We start from the raw sequence: 25,052 nt of genomic DNA, 5'->3' as shown, positions 1-25,052 counted from the left end.
CAGGACCTAACCCATCTAATAACTGCATGCATAGGACTTGTAATTGTTGCCCTACAGAAGTGACTGCAATAGCATGCCTCAGTGAAGGAACCACAGGGCATCTGTCTGACCAGGTCACTGTAAAAGTGCAGCCCATATGAGCAGCAGCAGTGGGTCATCAGGTGGAGAGGTTATGACCCGAGAAGAGGATTCATTAGGGCGAACCAGGAGCCAATTAGCCCCCAGCTGCTCCGCAGAGGAACATAAGAGTGAGGAGGAACACTCAGTCATCCCACACACTGTCAACAACAGCAGGAAACCAGATGAAATATTGTGCTCTCTTGAGATATACTGTAAACAGATTATTAAGTTGATGGATCTTTGATAATATTTTGGGTTGAAAGGCACCTCATCATTCCCTTATACTAGTGCTTATGTTCACGCTTACTGCTTGTCTACACGAGGCCATACCTTTCATAGTACAGGGGTTAGTTTCTCAAACAAGCCAGCGGATGTTAAGAACCATCCATGCTGATTTAGATGTACCTGGGGAGACACTAGGGGTAATATTTAAGGGGTGGGGGGTTGGGTTTAAAATCGAGGGAACCTCTGGAGATTCTTCCAGAAATGCTCGCTGCTTTCAGGGGTATCTCGACTGGGACTGGCCAGTTCGGCTGAGTGGGGTCTAATGAAAACAAATGATCTGACAAGGTCAAAAGGTTGAGATCAAGGCTGAAAGATGCCCCGCCCCTCTCAGTTTCCAACTTGGGAGATTAATGAGGGCAGACAACAGCCATTTCTCTGTATCATTTACTCCCTGAGGCCTCTGAGCCCGATGTCAGTGGCGTGCAGCCCACCTGTTGACTCATTAAGGCCTTATGACACTGAGACCGAGGGCATCAGTTCTGACTAAGGCTCTGTCCTGTTCATACAACAGATAGGACCACATTGACTCAGGGATAAACCCGAAGCCTCCTGAGCAACCTCAGTCTTGTGATCTTCAAATGAGACACATAATGTGTGACTTCTTAGTTGTTAAAGAAAACAAAACAACAGATTCTTCCCTCATGTAGCAGCAACATTTGCCATGTAATATGAATATGCCTGATAATTTCAAGGTTGTTGAACATAATTTAAAGTTATTCAGGAGATGACACACCAAGACACATGCAGTTATAATATGTTTTGTGGCATGTCATTTGTGATTGGGCATAGGCTGTCACATGAAAACTGCATTTCAGTGTTGAAGATGAGTGTTTCATAAGACAAGACTGCTCCCTACTGGACAGTAACAGTGGATGCTAAACTACCTTAAAATACAGCCAGAACTTATCTCACCCCACCCTCCCACACCAACAATAAATACACATAAATTAGAGCCTATTGATTCCTCCTATTATCAGCAATAGGCACCAGTGTACAATGCTCATAGTCTGAATTTTAAAACTTAGCATATTTATTTTATTACAACACATGACAAATGACAAATCTAGGTATGGCCACAACAATGGTAACATTATATGTTTATATTTGTTCTTAAAATTGGAAATTAAGAATTACAACAGCCCATTTATCTTTTGTTGCATTGCCATATAAGAGGCAGTAGGTGGAGATGTGCACCAGGTTGATCCCCAGCGCTGACGGTTTAAATGGCCATCTTTGTGCACAGTGTAAGATGCTCATGTTTTTATCTGAAAGCAAAAACATAAATATTACATTTGAACTTATGATTCAGCTGTTCTTTGTGTTTTCTGCTTAACTCTGTGCCGACTTACAGCTTAAAATGAAACTGCATTTCCAGCACACATCGACACAAAGCTCACAGTAAAATCTGACTGTCCAAGTCTAACTGTCCGGTGTTGGATTCTTTATTGCGGCTCAGTCTCGGTTTCACTACATTTCCCAGAGTGCATCGCTGCGCAGCCGCTACTCGTCACTGCTGTCGCTCTCTCCCTGTGCCAGGGGTGAATTGGTCCAGCATCCCTGCACAGGCAATGGGGCTAATGTAGATATAAAACATATCAGGAAACTACACAATAACATTTATCATTATTATAACTTGCTGTGATCGCGGAGTGAGTTTTCGGCGCTGGCGGTTTGCAATGAGGGAAGAAAAATGTGACAGGCTGGATTTTGTTTCACGCCGCTGTGGAGCACGGAGCGTTATTTTGAGAGAAATAATGCGGAATATTTCCTCCTGTAGGTTTTAAGGCAGAAAAATCCAAGATGAAGAAGCAATTTAATCGGATGCGACAGCTGGCCAACCAAACGGTGGGAAGGTAAGCGAACCGTTTCTGCGTGCACTATATTCTCACCGGGCCATGTCAAAAGGAAGAGACCCCCCCACCACCCACCCCGGTCTGGCCCCTAATAGATTTGAGTCATATTAACACAAATATTAGTTTTAAATGGTGTGATTAGTTTAGATACGTGGCCCAGGTAGTGGACAGTGCAGTGCACGTTTATTCAGTGGTACAATGTAATGGCACTGTGTTCAAAACGCATTCAGTGCTTTTATGCGTAATGTCCATTGGTAGAAGCTACCGCAGAGGCAGGCAGTGTGTAGGCGCATTGCCCCAGCACAGCCTGCCCACAGAGATACATGGAATATAGACAATCGCAGTATCACAGAGCATCACACAGAGAGGACCCCCGCCACCCCCCTTTCAAGGCAGGGTACCACCCCAGGGAGCGTGAAAGAAATGCTGTAGTGAAGTGATGTTGTGATTGCATTTACCTCCTGCCACTGAACCTGTCAGTATGAGAGTGCGATGCAGGGCTGGGATGTTGTGGGGGGGAAATGGAATAAAAAAAAAAAAAAAAAAAAAAAAAAGCGCAATGTTTTCATTACGCAGCAATCTCAGCTGTGAGGAAGGGAAGCACCTCCTAGGCGTGGGGTATCAACTCAGTGAATTCCTGAAGGTCGTGCTTCTCATCTAGCACAGTTTTGGCTTGAACGGTGGGATCAAATGTTTTATTCTCTCTGCTAAAATGTCGCTATGGTGCCCTAAAACCCAATAAACTGATTGAATGTGGAAGCATCTAGCATCCCTCCGCCCCTCAGTTTTTTTATGCCCCTTACATGCTCTGGGTGGTTCTGCAATCCTTTCCCACCTTCAGGAATAGATGTTTCATGACCTTTCTATTTATGTACTATGGGTTTTAAACGCACCACACCCCCACCCCAACACCTTCATTTACCTCAGAGGGAGACAGAGCAGCTTGTCCAGCATTGCCAGGCCAGAAGATGCTCTCTGCTCAACACTGGGGGATTAGGACCAGGAGGTGTGGGTCATTATTATTACAAGCGCTGTGAGTGGGATCCACTCAGAGAAAGAGAGGCACTTGGGGATGGGGGGGCACCTTGCAGGCTCTGTTTGTGCTATCATTGTCGGTTACCCGTTGGCTCAGACTGCTTTTTGTAATCTAGTCTTTATTATTTTAATGAAATCGTGTGACTCATTACAGAGAGTGTTTGTATGTGTGTGTGGTTGGGGGGGGGCATGATACTAGTTATCTGTATGTGTGGGCAAACAGGTTATGAGCCCACATGTGAACAGACCAGTTCTTTCTATTAAGGATTCATGGTCTCATTTTAAAAACACTCTGCAAACATCGAGTATTTCTGTGCTGGTGGGGGTATAACATTCTTCTCATAGACTGCTGTTTTGTGCAGCTGTCTGTCTAAGCGTGGCATCGGCAACCTGCTGAGGTGGTACCACAGAGCCATCATGAGCAACAATATCCTCCCTGAACCGGCCTGGCCCCCCACTAATGGTAAACACTGTTCACAGCTGGGAATGCCATTCTGAAGAACCTCAAATTAAAGCATAATCAGAAATATTCAGCTATACAGCAACTATTACGTAATAGTTAGGCGAGGTTTCTTAAAGACATTTGATTTAAAGTTTGGACCGGGGCTTGAAGTCATAAGCATGGCCCTGCAGTGACCTTGACTAGTCAAGGTCATTGGCAGTCAAACATTAGCAGTTTAATCCTGGGACAGAGGGGAAGAAAGAAAGCAGGCGCTTTATTACCATGACCAACTATGAGCAACTAAGGAAGACCAGATTAAGCGTTCTCAATCTGGACAAGAACACAAGCTGTTTTGGCCAGAACTACATTCATGGTGCTAATTCATGGTAATAATAATAACAATAATGGTAGGGAGGAGGGCCGTGCTCCCTGAAGGTCAACATGCTGTTCTTGTCCACTGACATCTTGTTCTCACCTTTTCTCCCATTGTTAGGAGGAGTCAGAAGAAGTGTTGTGCTGAGGCGTAGAATGTGTGTGTTGTTTGCAGAAAGCTGTTGCTTATGTTTGCATCCTAATCATGAAAGATAATATTATATATATATTAAATAGCCATATTATGTGCTATGGTATCCCAAATTTTAATGGTTTACTGATTACTGCCTTTAATGTTTCATTCCCACTGATTTGCCATATGAGAGAAATGAAAAAGGCTCCTTGAAGGTGCATGAATTTTATTTAGCCAAGTTAAAAAGTATATGAGGAAAAATTGTATTAAAGAATGTATGTCAGTGATCACTATTATGGTCTGTCTTGTACTCGCCGAGGGCAGCTCTAATATTCTGCTGACTCAAGATTTGCTAGTGTGAGAGAATCTGGGTTACTTTGTAGGTTTGACCTTCCTGAAACTCAGGAGTCTCTGCGGAGCTGGTAATTGCGCTGACCCATCATCAACCACGTCTCAGTGAAGAAGAAGATGAGGCCATGTAGGAAATTTTGATAATTTGAGTGGATGGATGTGCAGCTTAGCAAGAGTTTGTATTCATTTAGAGATAATGAGTAAAATGTTAGAACTGCAGACTTTTAATCTACTCATTTTTGTCTGGCTTGTGTCATAATGTCTGAAATATTGAGCCTTCCCACACTGACAGTGCTCTTATATATGATGGAGATTGAAGGTCCTCTTTCAGTTGGGGGTTGGCGATCAGGTGTGCTGTCTCAGCATCCCTCTAGCTCTCCAAGGCTGCTGCTGCTGCACATCATGTGATTCCCAGCTTGACCAATCAACTCTGTGCAGCAAGATTTCATACTAGAGGTTGTGCAGCCATGCATACTCTGTGGCTCAAAGAAAGCTCTTGTGGTAGGGGGGGGGGGGACAGCCATGTGTCACAGACCTTCAGTGGGACAAACTGTACCTGAATGTGTAATTCTTTTGTCTTGGTATGTTTTTGTTTATTGAGGAGCCATCATTTTTAATAGATCATCCAAGGCTAGAAACAAAATCAAACCTTTAGCCAGATGGTAGTATGTAATGTTAGTGAGTGTTTGTATTTTGTTTAAAAAGACTGCAATTTAATTTTTTTTAAATACAAGCACAGTGAACACGACAGGAAAATATGACTTTGGTTCAGGCAGCCCCCACCCTCCTGTTCTCTTGACCTATTTCTCTATTCCCAACTCTCTACCCTTTCTGGGTCTAGGACAGCTGGGTAAAAGATTCCATGACACAAGTGTGTCAGAAAACATCATCCAACATAACAGCACATGAGGAAAAAAAAACACTTCAACATTTCCCTTTCCTTTTCCCTCTTTTCAAAGGTCACTGCTGTCCTTGGACCTAACCTCAATTAACCACCCATCTTTGCATAGTTTTACACCCTGCATCACTCACCTGTTTTATGCTAACCATTAGCCTTCATGCTCTCCCCGCCAGGATGCAATCATTAGAAAATGGCAGCCATTTGCGGGCTGGGAGATAAGGTGTGGATGCTTTCTCTTTCCTGCATTCTCTCACTCTTACTCTGTATCTCTTTCTCTTCACTCTGATCCAGTAAGCAAATGCATTACACCTACTGCCGTCTCATTGATTATCAGCCAGGAAAAAGACAGAAGGAAGGACATTGGGCAAACACTTTGAGTTCTCATAGTCCTCATTTTCTATGCTGATGAGGTCAAGAGGAAAGATTATGCATATTAATCTTGTAAACAAATCCCTGTTAGCATAAAGAATAAAAAACTATTGGTTGCACATGTGCAACATTTGGCTACACCGTGTATGGGACTGGAGACGGCCATATGGTAGCTGACAGGTAACATGAGATATAGGAGGGCAGCCCTGTTGCATGCCGCTGCGGCGTCCCCTCTTCTCCTCTCTCCCTGCCACCTATTTCACCTCACTGCCTTGATTCGCTGGCTCGGCTAATGAGGACAAGGCTGTGAAGGTCTCAGAGCGAGTTGTCTTCATAGGGCAATGGATTCCCTTTTGTATAATTTTCAGCTGATCACATTGTTGAATGTGAATTCAAAAGCACACTCTCAGCATATTATTTCATGGCAAGCATTGTAATAATCTGGAATTGTGAATGATTCTTTACTTGTGTCACATTTGCATTTAAAACAGAAGCCACAGTCCTGCTGTAATTGTTTAACGCTTTTCGGCACTAGTAGGAGACATCTTTGTTGATAAGCACCACAACCCCATCAGTGCCTCTCAGAGACAGCATACTCCAGGGGTAGTTAGTGATAAAGAGCCTTTGTCAAAGGACCTTTTTGGCCATCAAAAGAGAGATGATGTAATAATGGACAGAAGCACTTTTTCTCCCTTTCTATGTCGCTGGTTTCCTCACAAGGCCAACTGTTTAAAGGGCCACAGCACTGGTGGTGAAGTAAAATCTCCAGTGTATTATAAAAGCAAATGCACTAGTTAAAAGACAACACAAAAAGCACTTCAGGGGCAGCTGCTTGAGCTAAACAGACTCAGTCACTAATCAACCTGGTGCATATTAAAGAGGACTTGATCACAGCTACGATGTGTCATCAGCATCAGAGTGAGCCCAGTCTATTGGAGGCGATCTCATCTCCAACAGGAAGTGACCCCAGGGCCCAGCTGAAAGTTACCACACGAATCAGATGCAATTCAAACTGCAAGACATTTGCAGCTGAGGCCCACTCAGGCCCACTCAGGTTTAAGTATAACATTTAAGGATACTTTCTGTTGATAAGAATCATATAAAGTTGTGCTAAGGAGACAGGTTACTCCCTGTCAACATGCCCACTTCCTGCCATTCAGGAATGCCAATAGGTTCAAAACAGGAAGCACTCAGTCACTAATAACAATTTGCTGTTTTGTTTACCTCTCATCATGTTACTAAAGTTTGTAATTTTCCATGTTCATGTTTTTTGCTGTTTTAATTACACTACTTATAAATATCTTTAATTTGCTCGTGTTGCCTGGAAACGCTTGTTTGGCATTAGCTGTTTCATCTCATCTCATAAGTTGGACTTTATTAACCCACACAAAAATGGAGGAGAGGAAGACTTGAGAATGAGTGCAGAATGATGGCTGGTGACAGTGTTGTCATGGATTAACAGAGCGCAGTATTGATACTCATTGAGTCACTTTACTCTTTGTCTGCTTGATGCTCTGCGCTGGACATCTTGGTGTGTGTGTGTGTGTGCTTATGCAGATGGCAAGTGAGAAAACACAGCTAAGTCACAGGGAAAGCAAAAGTGCTTTTTGTGCAGATTATTCACCATAAATAAAGTTATTAGAGATAACTCACTGCTTGTGTTTCCAGTGAGACGCTGCTGAATGCTGTAGGCCCTATCTCCTTCTCTCGCCCACTCCCTCTCTGGACATGCATGTGTTTAGTGTGTGTGTGTGTGTGTGTGTGAGAGAGAGAGAGAGAGAGATAGCTTGTGTGTACACTCTTCTAACAGTTATTCTTGCATACTTAACAGAACTGTGACCTAGTTTGCTGGACACCTACAGTAAGTGGGTTTTTCTGTTTTACTAACCATGCATTCCATAAACCCTCCGTAGTATCACTGAGGAGGAAATTGAACCTTGAGATGCAAAGATTTGAAGGAGAAAAAAAATATTCAGAGTATATAAAATGTTTGCTTTTGGTGTGTTTTTGTGATTTTGTGTATGTATGAGTGTGTCAGGATGCCAGTGCCCCAGGCTGTGTAGTGCCAACCCCCCCCAAGCAGCACAGGGCCTAGCATTTAGCATAGCTCTTCCAAGCCTCAGAGGAAGTACTTTTGTTAGCATGCTGGGTAGTGGTGCGAACAAACCAGAGCATAAACACTGTTCTTTTCACTACACACAAATATCATAAGAAGCCTCAGACTAAAAAGCTTTACAGCAGACTGTTGGACGGCTTTCAGATATGTTCAAGACTGCGGATGTTATTGCCCTTCACATTTTCATTATATCCACATAGATTATTCATGCTTTCATAAGCCATGCACAGAGCCAGGGGGCTGAACATGCGGCCATTCAAAATTAACATATCTCAAGATAGAAATATTTCATATATACGAAACATTCATGTGGAATGGGCAGCTGAAATGGTCAGACGGCTGTTTGGTACACATTTCCCTCCCAACTTTATGAAATTGCAGTGACTGGGAATGCCTAAAATCCATGGGAAAATATGCCCAGTAAAACCGCATCTCTCTTTGGACAGCTGTTAATGCACAAGCCTAAATGTCCTCTTGAGGTCCAGGCCCCTCTTCTTATCTGCACTTAGTTAATGTTGCCACCGGACGTTTATTATTCAAAGTCTGGCAGTCGATCTCAGTTCAAATATTGGCTCAACTAATTAATCTTCCTCAAGTCTCCGTGGTGGTGCGTGTTTACATTGCACTGATTTGTAGTTTGCGTCACTGAAACGGAATTATTTTGCATTTGTTGGCCTGAAAGGCTTATGATACATTTCAGTGTTGTGGCCTTTTTGTTAATGTGTGTATTAATAGAGGCGTGCGTACGCCGGTGCGCTTGCTTGTATTGAATCATCAGCAGCTCCAGGTAAAGGAATGCCTGCAAAGTGGCAGATGGTTGGCATAAACCTGGCAAAGTCTTCTTCCCCCCTCTATGAGAACACCGCCCACATGGCTGCCAACTCTCCCACGTGTTTACTTTCCTCCCAGGACTCATTCTGCACACTATTTGCAGAAAGGAAGCTCTCTCTCTCCTCACCAAAATCTTTCTCAAGCTAAATGGACATCACTACATACAGGGCTGAGCATTAACTTCTGTCTTCCAGTCTGGCCAATGCTACTTTGTCCGTGTCTTCACAGACTGATGATGTATGATGTGACTTTCCTAAGAGGAAATACCACTGTCTAAAAACAAACAAGCCTCCAAGAATGAGATTGTCTCTAGCCTTTGAAGGCTACAGCCCTTTTTATGTGTAGGTCATAATGGCCTCATCATTTCTGCTCAGTGTGAGCAATAGATGGCTATGTGTCAAATGTTCATCAGCTTGTTTTAAACAGGAAATGTAGTTAACATAATTTTTTTTCTACATGGACTGCATATTCTCTCCAGCCTTTAGGAAAACACTCCCACACTCACTCAAATATATATTGGAGACAGTAAGAGCAGTAGGAGTTGAATCATCCCACGGTAAAACTTTCTTGCATATGCAGCTGTCACATTCTTGATAACGCTCAATAGCATTAGGTTTTGAGCAGAGCTCCCGGCACAGGCGGCCTCATAGGTTGCTCATCTATGTCTGCCAGCAGCATCCCAGACAGAGTAGTTCCTTCACATCCCCTATCACTGCCGGACCTCCTGTCCCATCTGTGCTGCTGCGCCCCTCTTAAAGTCCCTCAGCTTCCAGCATCACCCGAGGGACACCCCTGCTCTGCAATCCGAGGCCGTGATAGACAGCAATGAGCCCACAGCTGCACTCAGCACAGAAGACATGTTCATGTACAACATGGAGTTTTAGAAGGGTTTTTTTGTTTGTGTTTTTGTCATTTATTAGAGGCTGCTGAGATCGTTGCAGCAAAACTGTGCCAAACTTTGCCTGGGTTATTTTTGTCCCCCTTTGTCATGTAATCAGCAAACTGCGATCACACTTATCTCCGCAAATCATGCCAGAAATCTCTCGCTCTACTGTCACTTTCTTTTTCTTTCTCCCTCTCTCTCTGCATGCACATTTGCACACATGCACACACACACATTTCCTGTATTTTCTCCCAGCACTATGGGCAGAGCAGTTTTCCAAGAGGCCGGCTGTGATTAGATACATTGCTACATGGCTTGACCCAGTTCCCATGGCTCCATGCACACATGTTGGCACTGAGGCCAGAGATGCTAGTAACTGACATCATTAAAGCTCAGCTATCCGTTTTTGGCAACAATGCATGAAATACGTTTACATAACTTCATTTCTGTTATCCCGATGCAAGTCTATTTCTTGTCTGTATTTTTTTTCTCAACACGGCACCACGACACAACACAGAGCTTTTCACGGTTTGTATTTAATAGACTTGGTGACAAGGAGCCATACATGAAAAGGGCATTTTAGTTATGTGCTACTGATGTATTTCTGGCTGCTTGGTAAATAATGGAACACAACTCAAGGTCTTTTCCATTCTCTTGGTCAATGGAGTGATACAGTCAAATGTTGTTTTTAAATAAATTATACAAAAAAGCTATTATTCACAATTTGTGTTGGCATTGGTTGGGGCACAATAGCAGGAAGAGGTTCCGCAGACAGGAAGGGGAAGTGCAGACAGAGATTGCGCAATACTAGATGATTGCTGGGGGTCGATAGCTGGATTTGACTTTTTTTTTTTTTTTTTTTTTTTAGTATTCTCACCCTCCTACTTAAGACTGCAGCCCTTTTTCTAGACAGGAAGTAGATGTAGTCTGATTAGGCATTTCTGACAGGTCACGATTGTTGTTTTGTTGATTTTTTGTCAGTGTGCAAATATGTTTAAAAGATTTCTGTGAAAAAAAGCAAAAATTTAGTTGGTGAATTTTTGGTGAAAGACAATTCAGCTGTTGTATCCTTTCTTGTAGGATTCTCTAAAGCATGATCTTTGAATATAAGCTGTGTGAAGTGATTTGACATTATATTTTTATGATATCCAGTGGGTTATTTTTTTTGTGAGCTTATGGCTCAATGACTCCTCTGCATGTGTAGTTTTATCTGCCCCAACGGCAGTGCAGCTCTGCCCTTTCTGTCAGATTTTGGCTAAGTCCCCAGTCTGCTGGATTCACAGTGGGAACTGCCATATTTGAATTGGTGGCCTTTGCTCGCTGCCGTTCTTTTTGTTTCACTCATACGAGAACAATCCAGAGGGTTTTTTTTTTCCCCTACGTATCATTTACGATTTGGACTTAGAAGGAACCACAAAAACACATGTACTTCACACACTCAGACACAGGTGCACTGCTTTAGTCAGCCTATATGGAGCGCTGCCACACTGATGATGGACAACAACTCAAACTCAGTGAATTAGAACTTGACGCTGAGTGCAAACAGCTGGGTCCGTATTTCACAACGCAGAAACATTTTGGCAAAGACCATAACATTGTGAAATACATAAGATACTTCCAATGACATTGATAAACTGTATTGATCTTACCGTGTGCTAAGATAGTGTGCTATTTGGTGAAATGTCTGCATGTGTTTGAGAAGATATTTCACTTTTCTGACACATTTATCAGCGAAGCACAAAATGCCCTGAGGGGTAATAGGACACAATGTTTATATCTGTGGGAGGGAAATGGTTTTCTGATCTCATCTAAAAGAACAAACGCCACTTGTAACCTGAAAAATGTACTTAAATGTAATCAAAAATGCCACTCACCAACACGCTGACTGTATGAGGGGGTCATCAGTAATTGCTTCTGTCCGTCTTGTTCATGTTTTTTGTTTCTTTCTAGAAACTCCAAAGGCTTGTCTTTTGATTGCAGGGTGTTTGGTCTCCATGTGCGCCATATGTGATGCAGAGCAGGCTTGAAGAGGGAGAATCACCTGTAGCCTTAATCCGTATTTTAAGCAGGACTCCTGATAATGTCTTTTAAATGCAGCTCATGCACTCCTCAGTGGGACTTGTCTCCTTTCCGAAGAAGCTCTCCAAACACCTTTGTTCTTTTACTAATTTTTGCAAGCTTGTGGACTTGTTTTTCGATGTACCATATCACGTGCGTCTTGATGTCCAGAGGCATGGACGGATGTATTTTTTCAAAATAAAACACCTTTCAGACTTTGATAATCTATATACATACATATATACATATATATATACATATATATATATATGTATATATATATAGGTCTTTTTGTGTGGCCAGGCACCAAATGATTGGGGACCACAGCTCTAACTGTTACGCTGTTATCTTTCCAGGGCAGAAAAAACAGAAGTATTGAGTGAGGACCTTCTACAGGTAAGATGGGTTTTAATTGAGCAAGCTTGTGCTTGTATGTGTGTGCGTGTGATTTGACTCATTATTTTTCCATGTGACTTCCTGAAGTTTTTTCATTGACCTGCATATGTGTGTATGCATTTTAATGTGAAAAAAGGAATTCTGAAGAAAGTTAGAGGGAGATACTCTCTGATGCGTTCAGAAAAATCAAACCAGCTTTCATATCAGCGCTTCCATTTCACCCCACAGCCTCTAGCTTTCATATTTCTGATTAATCAAAAATATAGTATCACGTTTCCATCATAAGTTACTGCAACCTAAAGTTACGGCAGACCATATTCCTAAAAAAAAAACAAAGGTATTGACTGACACTTAAATTGTTCAATATCATAGCAGGAAAGTCAATAATAATATAAAAGCATTTTCATGATTAGTTACCACACATTGTAAGGAATCATAGAACAACCAGACACTCTTTATGTGGTACAAGCACTGTGTGTACATTTAACTTGTGTTTAGTGTTGCACCTTCATCACGCTGGATGACTGATGACAGATGTGTGTCTCTGCTAACACATGGGTTATACCAAGCAGCTTTTGATGTGTGTGTCTGTGCTCTCACAGGTGGAGAAGCGTCTGGATTTGGTCAAGCAGGTGACACACAGCACTCACAAGAAGCTGACTGCGTGCCTGCAGGGTCAGCAGGGAACCGATGTGGAGAAGAGATCTGTCAAGTCCCCCTCTGTGAGTTCCCGCATCCATCAGCCCCTTAGACACTGACAGCTAGTGCAAACAGATATGATGTGATGTGCAGTAATGCAAGAGAACAATATTCAGATTTTTTTTTTACAGCTCCAGAAGGAGCTCTAGTAATGAACTTTTTCTCTCCTGCCAGAAAAAACTACCGCTCACGATCCTGGCACAGTGTATGGTAGAAGGGGCCGCAGTGTTGGGAGATGACTCTCTGCTGGGGTAAGTCTCTGTAGTTGATAGGCCCGTGCTCACATACTTTCATCACTCGGCTTCACACACGCATACACACAAAGCGAGTCATCTTTAATTATTGATTTGGCCGTTGAATTCTTCTCTGTCCTCATTACCCTTGGCATTTTGGATTGTCCGTGCGTTGGCTTTCACCAAACAGGAAGATGCTGAAGCTGTGTGGGGAGACGGAAGAAAAGTTGGCACAGGAGCTTATCCAGTTTGAGTTCCAGATAGAGAGAGATGTGGTAGAGCCTCTCTATGTTCTCGCTGAGGTAAGGTGCACTGCTGCTAATCATTGCACCTCCTAAGACATGACACCTTCCTGGTATGATCAAATTACAGAGCTGCACTCTGTCCCCTTTTTTTATTTCTGTTATTAACGGTGAAATTACAAGCACAATATAGTTTATCATTCACTTAAAAGGGCTGCTCTTGAATTCCCCGAGCTCCCTGCAATCCTCCACTCAATTATCTTTTGTAGGTGGATATTCCCAACATCCAGAAACAGAGGAAGCACTTAGCTAAACTTGTCTTGGATATGGACTCGGCACGAACGAGGTGAAGGACAACCTCTAGTTCATTTACTTTCTAAATAAAGATAAATAAACAACTTAGATGTATGTACAAGAATCCTGATATGACCATTGTTTTTATTGCTTCTAGATATCAGCAGTCATCCAAATCATCCAGTCACCCAAGCACTCTGCAGCCTGGTGCCAAATCCGAGTCCCTCAGAGAGGAGATGGAAGAATCAGCCAATCGGATGGAGATTTGCAGGGTGAGTCAGAGATCAGCGCCATTCAGATATCATTCCCTCCTACAGCTGCTTTGCTGTCTATTTGACTTATAACCCAGACACAAATAGACCACATTGGAGTTGTCGATATTGCAATTACAGTTATACACGAGGAACTTAGTGAGGCCATTTCGTAAAAGGTGGTTGTTTTCCGCTGTCTGTTTCAGGATCAGTTGTCAGCAGATATGTACAATTTTGTGGCCAAAGAAATCGACTATGCAAATTACTTCCAGACAGTAAGTATATTATATCGTTAAAACTTTGAAGACGGTTTTTATCATATTAGACCAGATTGCGTCAGATGTGGTGGGTGGACTAACAGCATAATTTATCATCTTAACATTATGTTGTATCCCACACACTTCAGTCATGGATTGTTTGTTATAATCTCTTCTCCGGCTGTCTCCTTCTACAGATGATAGAAACACAGGCAGAGTATCACAGGAAGTCATTAGAGATTCTTCATAGTGTCCTGCCCCAGATTAAAGCTCACCAAGGTGAGTCATGCACTGTAAGTGTGTGTGTGTGTGTGTGTGTGTGTGTGTGTGTGTAAGTGCCCTGCACCTGAAGGAATATCAAGATGAAAAATAATGGCGTTAAGCATGCTGGCGTGTCGCACAGCAATGTCATCAACCTCTAATTATCCACCGAATTAGATTTATTTTAGCCTTGACTAGTTTGCAAATGCAAAACAAAGGGCTGGCAAATCATGCCTCCAGTCTTAGGCCTGAAGTCATTCAGGAGGGTGTGAAACTACAGGGCATGGGCTTGTTTGCGTCTGTGTGCAATTCGAGCTGCTGTGTTTGTGTTGCAGAGGCGTGGGTGGAGAAGCCGTCGTTTGGCAAGTCTCTGGAGGAACACCTGAATATTAGTGGGAGAGAGATTGCCTTTCCCATCGAAGCCTGCGTAACCATGCTGTTAGAGTGCGGCATGCAGGAAGAGGTAGACACAAGCACACACATCACTCAGGCAGTTATGGTTGAGACGAACTGCGTGTTTTGTTCTGCATGAGTCCACCCAAACGAAAGGCCTGCTATCTCACCATTAAAACATCCCACAAATGTGCCAATGTTAATGTTAATGTTTCCTCAATAATTTTGAGGATTTTACCTCATTTTGTCAGACTGAAAAGACTGTTGTAGTCTGCTGTAGATTTTTAACTCTGAGAGATTTAAGCAGTACAACAGGGCAACAGTTGTGAGATCAAGGTTGCCAATCATCTTCACAGTAGTCGTACATTTCTGTGGTAATTAGTTCAACTCTTTGATATGCAGTGAAAAATGGCTGATGGTAATGTTGTGCATCCACAGTGTTTTGTAGTTAATGGCCTCCAAACAGCCAACAGTATAATCCCATGTTATTTACAATGTACCAAGGTCAAGCGCACAACAGCGAAGGATACAGGTTTTGTACGGCGTTCATGTCTGGGTCACCTTAGATCTGATAATTACACATAATGGTGTTTATCCTTTGTGCGGGCTGCAGGGTCTCTTTAGAGTGGCTCCATCAGCCTCCAAGCTGAAGAAGCTGAAAGCCTCCCTGGACTGCGGAGTTCTGGATGTGCAGGAGTATTCATCCGACCCACACGCCATCGCAGGTGAACTACGCCCACTCCAATCCTTTGTTCCGAGCATTTCCATAACAACAACCCTTAGACTCTGTCACAAAGTCAGTGGAAAATATGGTATCCTATCTTCACATCTCTCTCAAGGCCAAGAATTTTATTGAGCAGCCGCAATGTTTTGTTTTGTTTTTTTTTTTTTCACAATTTGTTTAATTGCACCACGCAAACGTTTTTTGGGTTGATTTTTATGGCAAATGCCCTTGGGGCATAACAGTGACTAAACAGGCTTCATGAACTCTGCCCTTGCCGCTGTTTTCCTGAGGGCTCTCTGTTGACATGCTCGCATCCATTTCACACATTTGCAAAAATCAATCTGGCAGCTGCATCAGCTGAAGGGGAGTAGAGATACAGTAAGAGAGAAGACAGCCTTGCACTCCTCTCCAAAAGCTGACCGGTGTTTACGCTCTCGCTGTTGTTTCAACCCTCAGGTGCTCTGAAATCATACCTCCGTGAGCTGCCGGAACCATTGATGACCACTGAACTATATGATGAATGGATTCAAGCATCCAAGTGAGTTTTTTTGTTTGTTTTTTAGCCTGTTTGGCAGGGGGGAGGGGTTGTGTGTGTGTTGTTTCATTAGAAGTGTAAATTATGCCACTGTACATTATGCCATAGTAAAAAAAAAAAAAAAAAAATCATTATATTAAGTCATACAGAGGGGCTAAACTGCCAAAATGAAATATGACATTTATTTGTATGTGGAGTTCCTTTAAAAACGGTAATGATTTTTTATTTCCCCAGCATTCAAGACATGGACAAGAGACTACAAGCATTAATGGCAGCGTGTGAAAAACTCCCTACAGACAACTTGAACAATTTCAGGTGAGTTGCTTTCCCTAATTTCCTGTCAATTTATTGTTTCTAAGAAGGCAGGCATGCTGTGGAGGATTGGCCCACGGTTTCTGTCCATCCTGCCCCACCTACAGGTGAGAAAAGTAACAGCAAGGGAGATTCTTCTAATTATGGAAAGGTGACTTTTGCAAATTCACTTCCACGGATAATTCACTTACTGCTGTCGGCATTTTCCTTGGCATGTTGCAAGTTTTAAATTTGTAGCAACTATTTATTTCCTGGTTTTCGTGCAACAGCATCATTAGCTCTGCAGATTCACACTGCTACCGCTGCTGTTACTGCTTTACTTTCCCACACTACAACAGATGGGACAGATTGGGATCTGTCAAAATATGATGTGTTTGCTGAGCAGCTTTGCATACATCGTACGCTCCTTCAATTTCAGACTGCAGATGCTGCACAAACAGCAAAAAAGTTAAATATGAGACACAATACTGAATTATCAGCTTGAGAGGAAGTCAAGTGAGTCAAAAGTAGATTTTATGGTGCAATCTTTCATGTGAAACCTCCAGATATCTCATCAAGTTCTTAGCCAGGCTGAGTGAGTATCAGGACGCAAACAAGATGACCCCTGGTAACATGGCGATTGTCCTCGGTCCGAACCTGCTCTGGACGCACACTGAGCCGTATGTATTCTGAAGACTGAAACTCCTTTTTTTTTTTAAGACAAATATATCACACTGCGTTCATATGACTTCTCTAATTTTTAGGAACATGACAGAGATGATGACCACCCTGTCCCTACAGATTGTTGGCATTATTGAGCCCATTATTCAGCATGCTGACTGGTTCTTCCCTGGAGGTGGGGATCGCATGCTATGTATGTAACACTGTAGTCAGGCTGGGCACCAAATAACTGATTATTTTTCGATTTACTGTCGCTCCTTGTAAAGGAATTAATAAATAAATAATACATTTTGCAGATTCTTCCAATGTGGTCAAACTTTGGTCAAATTAACATTGAATGAAAATTGCTGTGACACAGAATGATAATTGACTTTAAACAGAAAATTTGTTCAAATTAGTACATTTGAAAGGAAGTCTAATTTCTTTCTTACTTTTTTCCTTTGCTCAGTCCTGGATGAATATGATAATAATTTGTGATGTCATAATTGTCTTTCAAAGGCTGTCAGTCCACATAAACCCACAGCACCAGCCAAAAAACCTGAGGACTGTTAATAATCATGTCTTAGATCTCATCTATTTAGGAGAAGAAAATGTATGTGATATTTTAGATGCTAAAGTATTCACACACAGGCTAACACCCACCCAACCTATCGAATGCTCTAACTACTGTATACTGTATGTTAATGCTGCGTCTGCTTCGCCCTCAGAGATTGAGTTCAACTTGACAGGCAGCTATGGCAGCCCGATCCACACCAACCACAACTCCAACTACAGCTCCATGCCTTCACCAGACATGGACCAATCTGATCGCAAGCAGCAGCACGACCAGAGCCGACGCCCACTGAGCGTCGCCACGGACAACATGATGCTGGAGTTCTACAAGAAGGATGGGTATGACGCCAGGTCCATCCTTCTGCTTCCTTCCTCTCTCTTTCTCTCTCTCTCTCTCTCTCCACCCACGCCGCCTCTGAAGCACCTGATAATGAATTCTCGTACTTGAAGAGGGTAAAGCTTGCACATTAAAAATCCATTACCTCAGTGGAGTATTTATACATCCTGTAATCTGAAGTTCATTTTACCGTTATTCTCACCTTCTGATGATTCCAGCAGATACAACTACATCTCTTATTACACGGAGTCATCAGCTTTATTCGAATACGTGGGGCTGAAATTCCTTGAGTTGCATTGTCTCTATGGCAACAGATATCTGATGGAGGGCTGCTAGTTACCTCTTTTTTTTTTTTTTTCCTCAGGAAATATTTCTTCAGTGTTATCTTCCCATCCTCCCACACTCAGCTCTTCCTTCGCAGTCTGGTTAACACGTCACCTGGCCTGAGTCATTCATCCAGCCAGTGGAAAATCACTGGCAGAATTAGAACTGACGCCTTCAAAATATCCCCATTAAACGAAGAAAAAGCCTTTAATATTAGAGACATTGATCAAAATCTGCGCTTCCCATAATAAGTAGCTATCAGTATGGAGCTTTTGTCTCTTTAGAATAATGAGCAGCTTAGCAGAAAAGCTCAGTCTGTGCTACATTCCCAAAATGTAATTAGAAAAACAAGCCTTTTAGTGGAACTTTCCTAAGTGCCGGCTTAGTGTCCTAAATGGTTTAAATGTTGTGTTGTGAACCATGTTTGCATTACTTCTGATCTCTCATACCCCCTTTTGCCTCTCTTCTCCCCAACTAACGCAGCATTAGGAAGATACAAAGGTACCGTATCAAGCCTTTTTACAATTCTCTCCTTGCCACCCTCACTGGCCTCGTCACACCTTTGCCACATCATCATATATGACTCAGAGTATGTTTTTGTCTCCAGCATGGGAGTCCGGGTGATGGATACCTCTTGGGTGTCTCGCAAAGGTTCAGCCACGCTGGCCCGCAAAGCGTCCTCCACCCCTCCAGGCATGCAAGGCCCCGGCTCTCCCGCAGACGCACTCATCCCAGAGCAGCCCGGCGAGCTCGCCACCTCCCCATCTGCGACGCCGCCACTGGGAGAAAGGTTCTGGTAAGTCACCGTGGAGCCGCTGTCTCCCTCTTCCTCACGCATCTACTCCTCCCTTTTATTGTCATCACCATCATTATCACCACCATTGACTTCTCAGCTCTTGGGGATCGAGACCCTTTGCTGTGTTAATTTACAGACATTAATGTGCAGACACCATGTTCCTTTTAGTATGTTTCTGTCAGCACCTCCATGTCTAATTGAGTTATTTATCATGATTTCACAATCTACATTTACGCTGTTTCTCCTGTTTTTTGGGGGAGATGGAAGTGTGGGTTAAATTTTACAAAGGATACAGACATTTGTTAACCCTGAGGGGATTTTTTTCTTTGTTTTTTTATATATATATATATATATATAAATAATGTGTGGGCGTTTTCTTTGTGTACATGGCACTAAGCTTCAATCTGCAAGTCCTTGCGAGCATGCTAATATTTCCAGATCCCATTGTTGTGGCTTGGCTATTTCAGCTGTGGTCGTGAATTATTTCCTTTTCTGTTGACACCCAGACTGATTTTGCCTTTTTTTTTTTTGACTATGATTATCATAGTTAAACATATGAATAATCACTTCATGGTCACTGGCTCTGCCTATGTGGCAGAGAGGAGATAATATAGCTTCTAGTTTGGCTGGCTTTCCCCTCCTCTCTTGTGGCTCTTTCAGCCAATGAAAGGGTTTTGTGTCTGTTTCACACTGCCCTGGGCTGGCTGCAGGACCTGCAATGCAAACAAGTCTTGTAGGAATCAGGACAGATAGGGTTTTCATATGCAGCGGATGAGGCGATTCAGTCATCAGGTCAGCTTGATAACATTGTAAGCTGCAGACCAGCACTTTGGCTGCAGAGACAGATCCTCACAGCTCCATGCAGTGTACAGACACAAGGTGATCACAGAGGGGGTTCGACACACACTGTTCTTTTCCTTTGGCAGTAAAACTTTCATTTCTTTTGCTCTTTCTTTGTGCTTGTCTTTGTATTTGCACTAAGCTGACTGTGTGCAAAGCTTGGTGCCTACCACCCACCCAAAAATGCAATTTATTTTCTTTTTCTGTTTATGGCTACAGAATAACTAACACACTAACACCCTAATCATCAAAACAGCTTATCCTATATCGCTCCAATGCGTCTCCCTGTTCAATCACTAGAGCTGTTTCTTTTGTGCTGTCTATTCTCTTAATATCTACAGCTCAGACAACGTGTCGCCCAATCGGCCGGACACCTCTCATGCCCACCCACCCCCAGGGGAGGACCGGCCACCCCCCCCTTACCCCACCTCCTCGTGCCACACTCTCCCGCACCACTTCTATCCCAAGCCCCCACCCTGCGCTCGCCCCGTGGCACCAGGTCCAGAGTCTCAGCCCCCCGGCTCACCCCCACCCCCAGTGCGCTGGTCTGGCTTCACTCCCCCGGCCCCGCCCCCCTCCTCCTCCTCTTCCTCCTCCTCCTCGTCACTTGACATCAATTCAAACCCCAAACCCAGCTGTCTGCACTTCCCCAAGCACAGTCCGCCTGGTGACATGTCGCATGCCCCCCCACCAGACACTAATGCTTCGCCACTCTACATCAAAACCCCCTTGGTACTAACCCGCCATGACCAGTCCCTCAGCAACCCCCCTAGCCTCCCCTCGTCCGCACCCCCGCCCCCGCCGTGGGCTGCCTGTCCATGTACCCGAGAGAGAGGACCCCCCAGGCTGACTAGGTAAATACAACACACCCATGGCCACTGTGGATGCATCACAGAGTGGCAGCTGTATCTCTCGTCTCCTCTAGCTCGCTGGCTCATATTTTCTTTTTGCTTTTTTTCCCTCCCCCTTTGAATTACATGCCTCAGATTCTGTAACATTCAGGTTGTCTGGGGATGCCTCTCATGGGGTTGCCTAGCAACTAAGGATGTTACTGGCTTATATAGCGCTCTGTTTGATGCTGGTATTGAGTAAATGATAAATACATGAACAATGCTGCATATGGCCATCACATAGCATATGAATGTATTTATTATACAGTTTGCAGCTATTTATTTCACTATCCAGCAAAATGAAAATACCACTTTTTTAAGGAAAGAAAGTTTTTTGGTTAGTTACATAGTATACTTTTTGCAATGTGCTGGATGCTACAGTTTGGAACATCTTAATAAAGCTTCAGCATCTGTCAGCTCCATCTAAGATGCTGAGTTTTTGTAGAGTGACTGTGGCAGTTTCCTAAGCCGTAAGTCACTGGTGTCACAATCACTACTGGCCAGGATGAATCCTTACAGCAAATCTTTGTCAGCGGTCAGAACAAGCTCGCTTGATAAAGCCACTGTTGTGATAACTGAAATGCAACAATTTCCCAGTGAGTTGGCTTATTTACAGAAAGCACACGACCCAAAAGGCACTGCAGGAGATCTCAGTTAAGTAGATGTCTCATAATCTTAAATGTAATTAAGAGAGTGCAGTACGGATGCTCTTTGTGGAAGACACTCCATGAGCTAGGTCTTATGATGTGTGGACGCAGTAGGTCAAAAATGTAATGTTTGTGCTTAAAATGAACATATGTCAAATTATATTCCCTATCTTGTTTCACTAATGAGTAAGGCTGGCTTCATCACCCAGAAGTTGAGTTACTAATTATAATCATAATTAATAATGTTTATTCATTGCTCATACAGTTGTTGTTTTTATTTCAGAGTCAGGTAGCATGAAGTTGGTTCATGATTAAGCCAACTTTCTGTCTTCATTGTTACTGCAGTATATGAAATCGGTTTAGATTTAGCTTGCTACATGTTGTATCTCTGCCGTTTTCCCTCAATTGATTTTTTTTTACTCTTGTTTTATTCAAGTTAAAATTTGTGGTATGTTTTTAACTAACATCATTATTGTGTCCATCTAAATGTTGGTGAAATGTGAACTACAGCATCTGTCTGGTTAACAATGGCATATAACCTCATTACTCCACTAAGAAGTGGATGCAATTATGTTCTCATGAACTGGGTGGTCAACAACATTTTCATAAATGGCTAAGGAAATACCAGATGCTCCGTAGTATTTGATGTACTCTGATTTGAACATGTACAAAGATTTGCAATTAAAACTATTAATATGACAATGTTTCTGTCTGTACTGATGATGATGGCGATGATGGTGGTGGTGGTGGCAATGTGCATGATATGTCTGGTACACTCTGCACACTAATGGCTACTGTTTACACTTTTCAGTTCATTGAAGAGTAAAGAACTCTCCCCTGTAATTGGACACAAAGCCATCCAGGTGGCAGGTCCGACGGTCCCACCAAGCAGCAGTCCACAGAGCAGCAGCCAGTCCCCCCACTCCACAGAGCACAGTCCGCACACCCTGCGCAAAGGTCAGCACCTCTCACAGCTTGAGCATACATTGACTGTCTTGAGTTTAAAATGATGCCATTTCATTTTCAACAGGAGACAATAATTTGCCTGTGTGGTGTGCTTCCAGGTTCCAAGAAGTTGGCCCCTGTGCCTCCCAAGGTCCCTTATGGCCAGTCTGGCGGGATGTCCGACCAGTCCACAGGTCAGCCGTCACCGGTCAGCCTGTCTCCCACACCTCCTAGCACTCCCTCCCCTTATGGACTGGCCTGCCCTCCAGGGCAAGTGCCCCCATCCTCCCCTGGGCAGACCCCACTGGGGGCGCCCCACTCCATTTCGTCCCCACCCTCCATGACTGGAACGCTCACCAAGTCTCGGCCTACCCCTAAGCCTAGGCAGAGACCCAGCCTGCCCCCTCCTCAGCCTCCCACAGCCCCTCCAGGGCTCTCTGGCCTGGCCACAGCTCCAGTTCCCCAGCCCCTGGAGCAAGGCCTCCTGGATGGACTGTCTCCTGGGGAGAGCATGTCTACAGGTAAACATCAGCCTTTGGCAGCAACACCCCCCCCACCACCACAAGTGGGGCTGCAGCGGCCCTCTCTCAGACTTGCTGTGGCTCTGTCCAATGGAGACGGTGGACGAGTGTAGGATTCTGTAGGACTTGTTACCATAGATATTAAAGATCCCCATCCCCTTTATCAACTGTTCCTGAATGAATGTCCGAAAACATGAAGGTTGCCTTTTAGACACAGATGCCTGACAATGATACGATGTAAATATTAGCATTTCTGTGCTACTGTAGTGAGCAAATCTCCTGACCTATGTACTCATTGCTTGTGTTATGTGATGATGTTTCTGGGTAATGTGTGGAAACATCAGAGAAGCATAGCTCGTCCTGCTTGTATGGAAGTTGCCATTAGAATCATCATGTGCTCTCTGTTTATCTGTGTTACCCAGACCCTCACTCGGCAGAGGTAGGTCAGAGGCTTACAAAGTTCACACCAGTCCAGTCTGTCTTACTGCGTAGCAGGCGTGGAAACATAGCCAGACACACCCCACGTACAGTATGATGTTCTGATGATGAGGTGCTCTGTCAATATATACCAGTCATTCTGTCACTTTGTTATATTTATCATTCTCTTGTTCCCCCTGCTACTATTGTGTACCTTGCAGCTGTGTGAGGCCAGGGATTCAGTGTGGGCTAAGTGTGAGGGGGACTTTTAGGGTAAGCCAGACCGCCCCCCGCCACATGCGCTCCATCTCACTGCCTGGCCTCGTGCTGTGGCTGCCTCTGGGGTCTCCTGCAGCCTGCCTCAAACAAACCCGCCCATAGTTCTCAATCTGAATAAAATCCCCCCCTTCATTTCAATGTTAGCAGGTTGACATTATTGACTCTTTGCATGGTGTTGCGGTTCAACCAATAATGCATGGCTTAAGGACTTCCCAGAGTGCACCACACTGCGCTCACATTGCAGACGCCGTCGCTTATAAAGGTCCATCTTAAAAGCCCCACCTCCTCCTTTTGTTCCCCCATTCCCAGCCCTATGCCAGCACACATTCCCCTTTTAATGCTCCTGCCACTGGTATCGGGGGGCAACAGGTAACCCCCAACCCTGCATTAGCAGGTTCATCGCTTTTATAACTTCTGCTCCTTCTTACTACACTGCCACGCTCCATCTCATTCCTACACGACAGCAGACGTCAGTTTCTGCTCAGACTGCTCAGTTTTCAGTAAATGCAGCAGCACTTGAGAATATATATTTAGAACAAATATCCAGTCCTCATGAGATATCCATTGTTACTTCAAGCGCACTTGGTGTCTTGGTGCCATTTTTCCACAGAGTTCCACACACATCTTGTTGCCTCTGTGTTGGTTTATCTGGCCATCGTTGTAAACGTGTACAGTAATGTCATTGTGCAGTCATTTTGACCTGTTATTGTATTTTATCTGACAAACTATCTGTTGTTGTTGTCTCAAAAGACACAAAAAGCTGTGATATACCACACTAGTACCACACTTGTCCAGGTGTGACTAGCAACACACTGGAAAAAAAATCCCTGTGTAGAATGTGAAGCACTTGTAATCTACTGATTCCTTTGATCAGGACAGACATCATATGCCGCTTACCATGAGTTCAGGCTCAAAACGATTAATATTATTTCTGCTCTCTTCCATTTTTTTACACCTCATTGTCATCATCATATGCCTTCTTCTTCTCCTCCTCTTGCTCATCATCAACATGTCCACCATTCTGCTCACCATGCTCACCTTTCCCACCATGCTCACCATTAGATATCTTCAATTATGAAATCCCTTCCATCAATGTCAATCTGGACAGCCTCATCGATGAGTTCAGCGGTGCCCCCTGCAGGAGGTCCCTGGCAGTGACAGACTCTCCAGAGGGGGATGCTGTGCCTGAGGAGGAGGCCCAGATCACCACTCTATGACCTATGACCCTAAGGCATCACAGCTTACCAGCAGCTCTATGGCCGTACATACTCTTAACTGTCGCCACCAAGGCCTGATGGAAACACCAATTGGCCTCACCAATGCCCACCTGAAACCAGAACTCGAACCTTCCCTCACATCTGCTACAGGCTGCAAAGAAACTCATCTCTTACTATTGCTCGCTGATACATAAATGTGACTACAAAAAAAAAAATAAATAAAAAAAAAATAAAAATGCCATAGTGGAGGAACAGTTGCCTTTAGGAGGAAAGACTGGAAC

General features: G+C 43.7%; 2 protein-coding genes across 3 annotated transcripts in view; one reads left to right on the top strand and one right to left on the bottom strand.

Moving 5' to 3' along the window:
* LOC115047234 (immunoglobulin lambda-1 light chain-like) overlaps positions 1-25,052 on the bottom strand; it is a 357,726-nt gene that overhangs the window by 306,242 nt on the left and 26,432 nt on the right. The gene's annotated exons all lie outside the window — the stretch shown is intronic.
* arhgap44a (Rho GTPase activating protein 44a) lies at positions 1,958-25,007 on the top strand. Of its 2 annotated transcripts, XM_029509316.1 has the most exons (21): positions 1,958-2,258; positions 12,106-12,145; positions 12,748-12,852; positions 13,019-13,095; positions 13,268-13,379; positions 13,589-13,665; positions 13,771-13,885; positions 14,071-14,139; positions 14,319-14,400; positions 14,718-14,845; positions 15,389-15,500; positions 15,956-16,037; positions 16,269-16,349; positions 16,892-17,005; positions 17,090-17,181; positions 17,714-17,897; positions 18,827-19,015; positions 20,197-20,709; positions 22,204-22,349; positions 22,457-22,858; positions 24,617-25,007. In XM_029509316.1, exons 1-21 carry the CDS (start codon positions 2,206-2,208, stop codon positions 24,769-24,771), a joined length of 2,928 nt encoding a protein of 975 aa, XP_029365176.1. In that variant the 5' UTR covers positions 1,958-2,205; the 3' UTR covers positions 24,772-25,007. The 2 variants fall into 2 exon arrangements, with proteins under 2 accessions (XP_029365176.1, XP_029365175.1); XM_029509315.1 differs by having other exon boundaries at positions 12,748-12,867; positions 22,457-24,748.

Source organism: Echeneis naucrates, chromosome 8 (assembly GCF_900963305.1).
Source record: "Echeneis naucrates chromosome 8, fEcheNa1.1, whole genome shotgun sequence".
NCBI lineage: Eukaryota > Metazoa > Chordata > Actinopteri > Carangiformes > Echeneidae > Echeneis > Echeneis naucrates.
The sequence above is the reverse complement of the archived record's forward strand: the minus strand, read 5'-3'. Positions and strand labels throughout refer to the sequence as shown.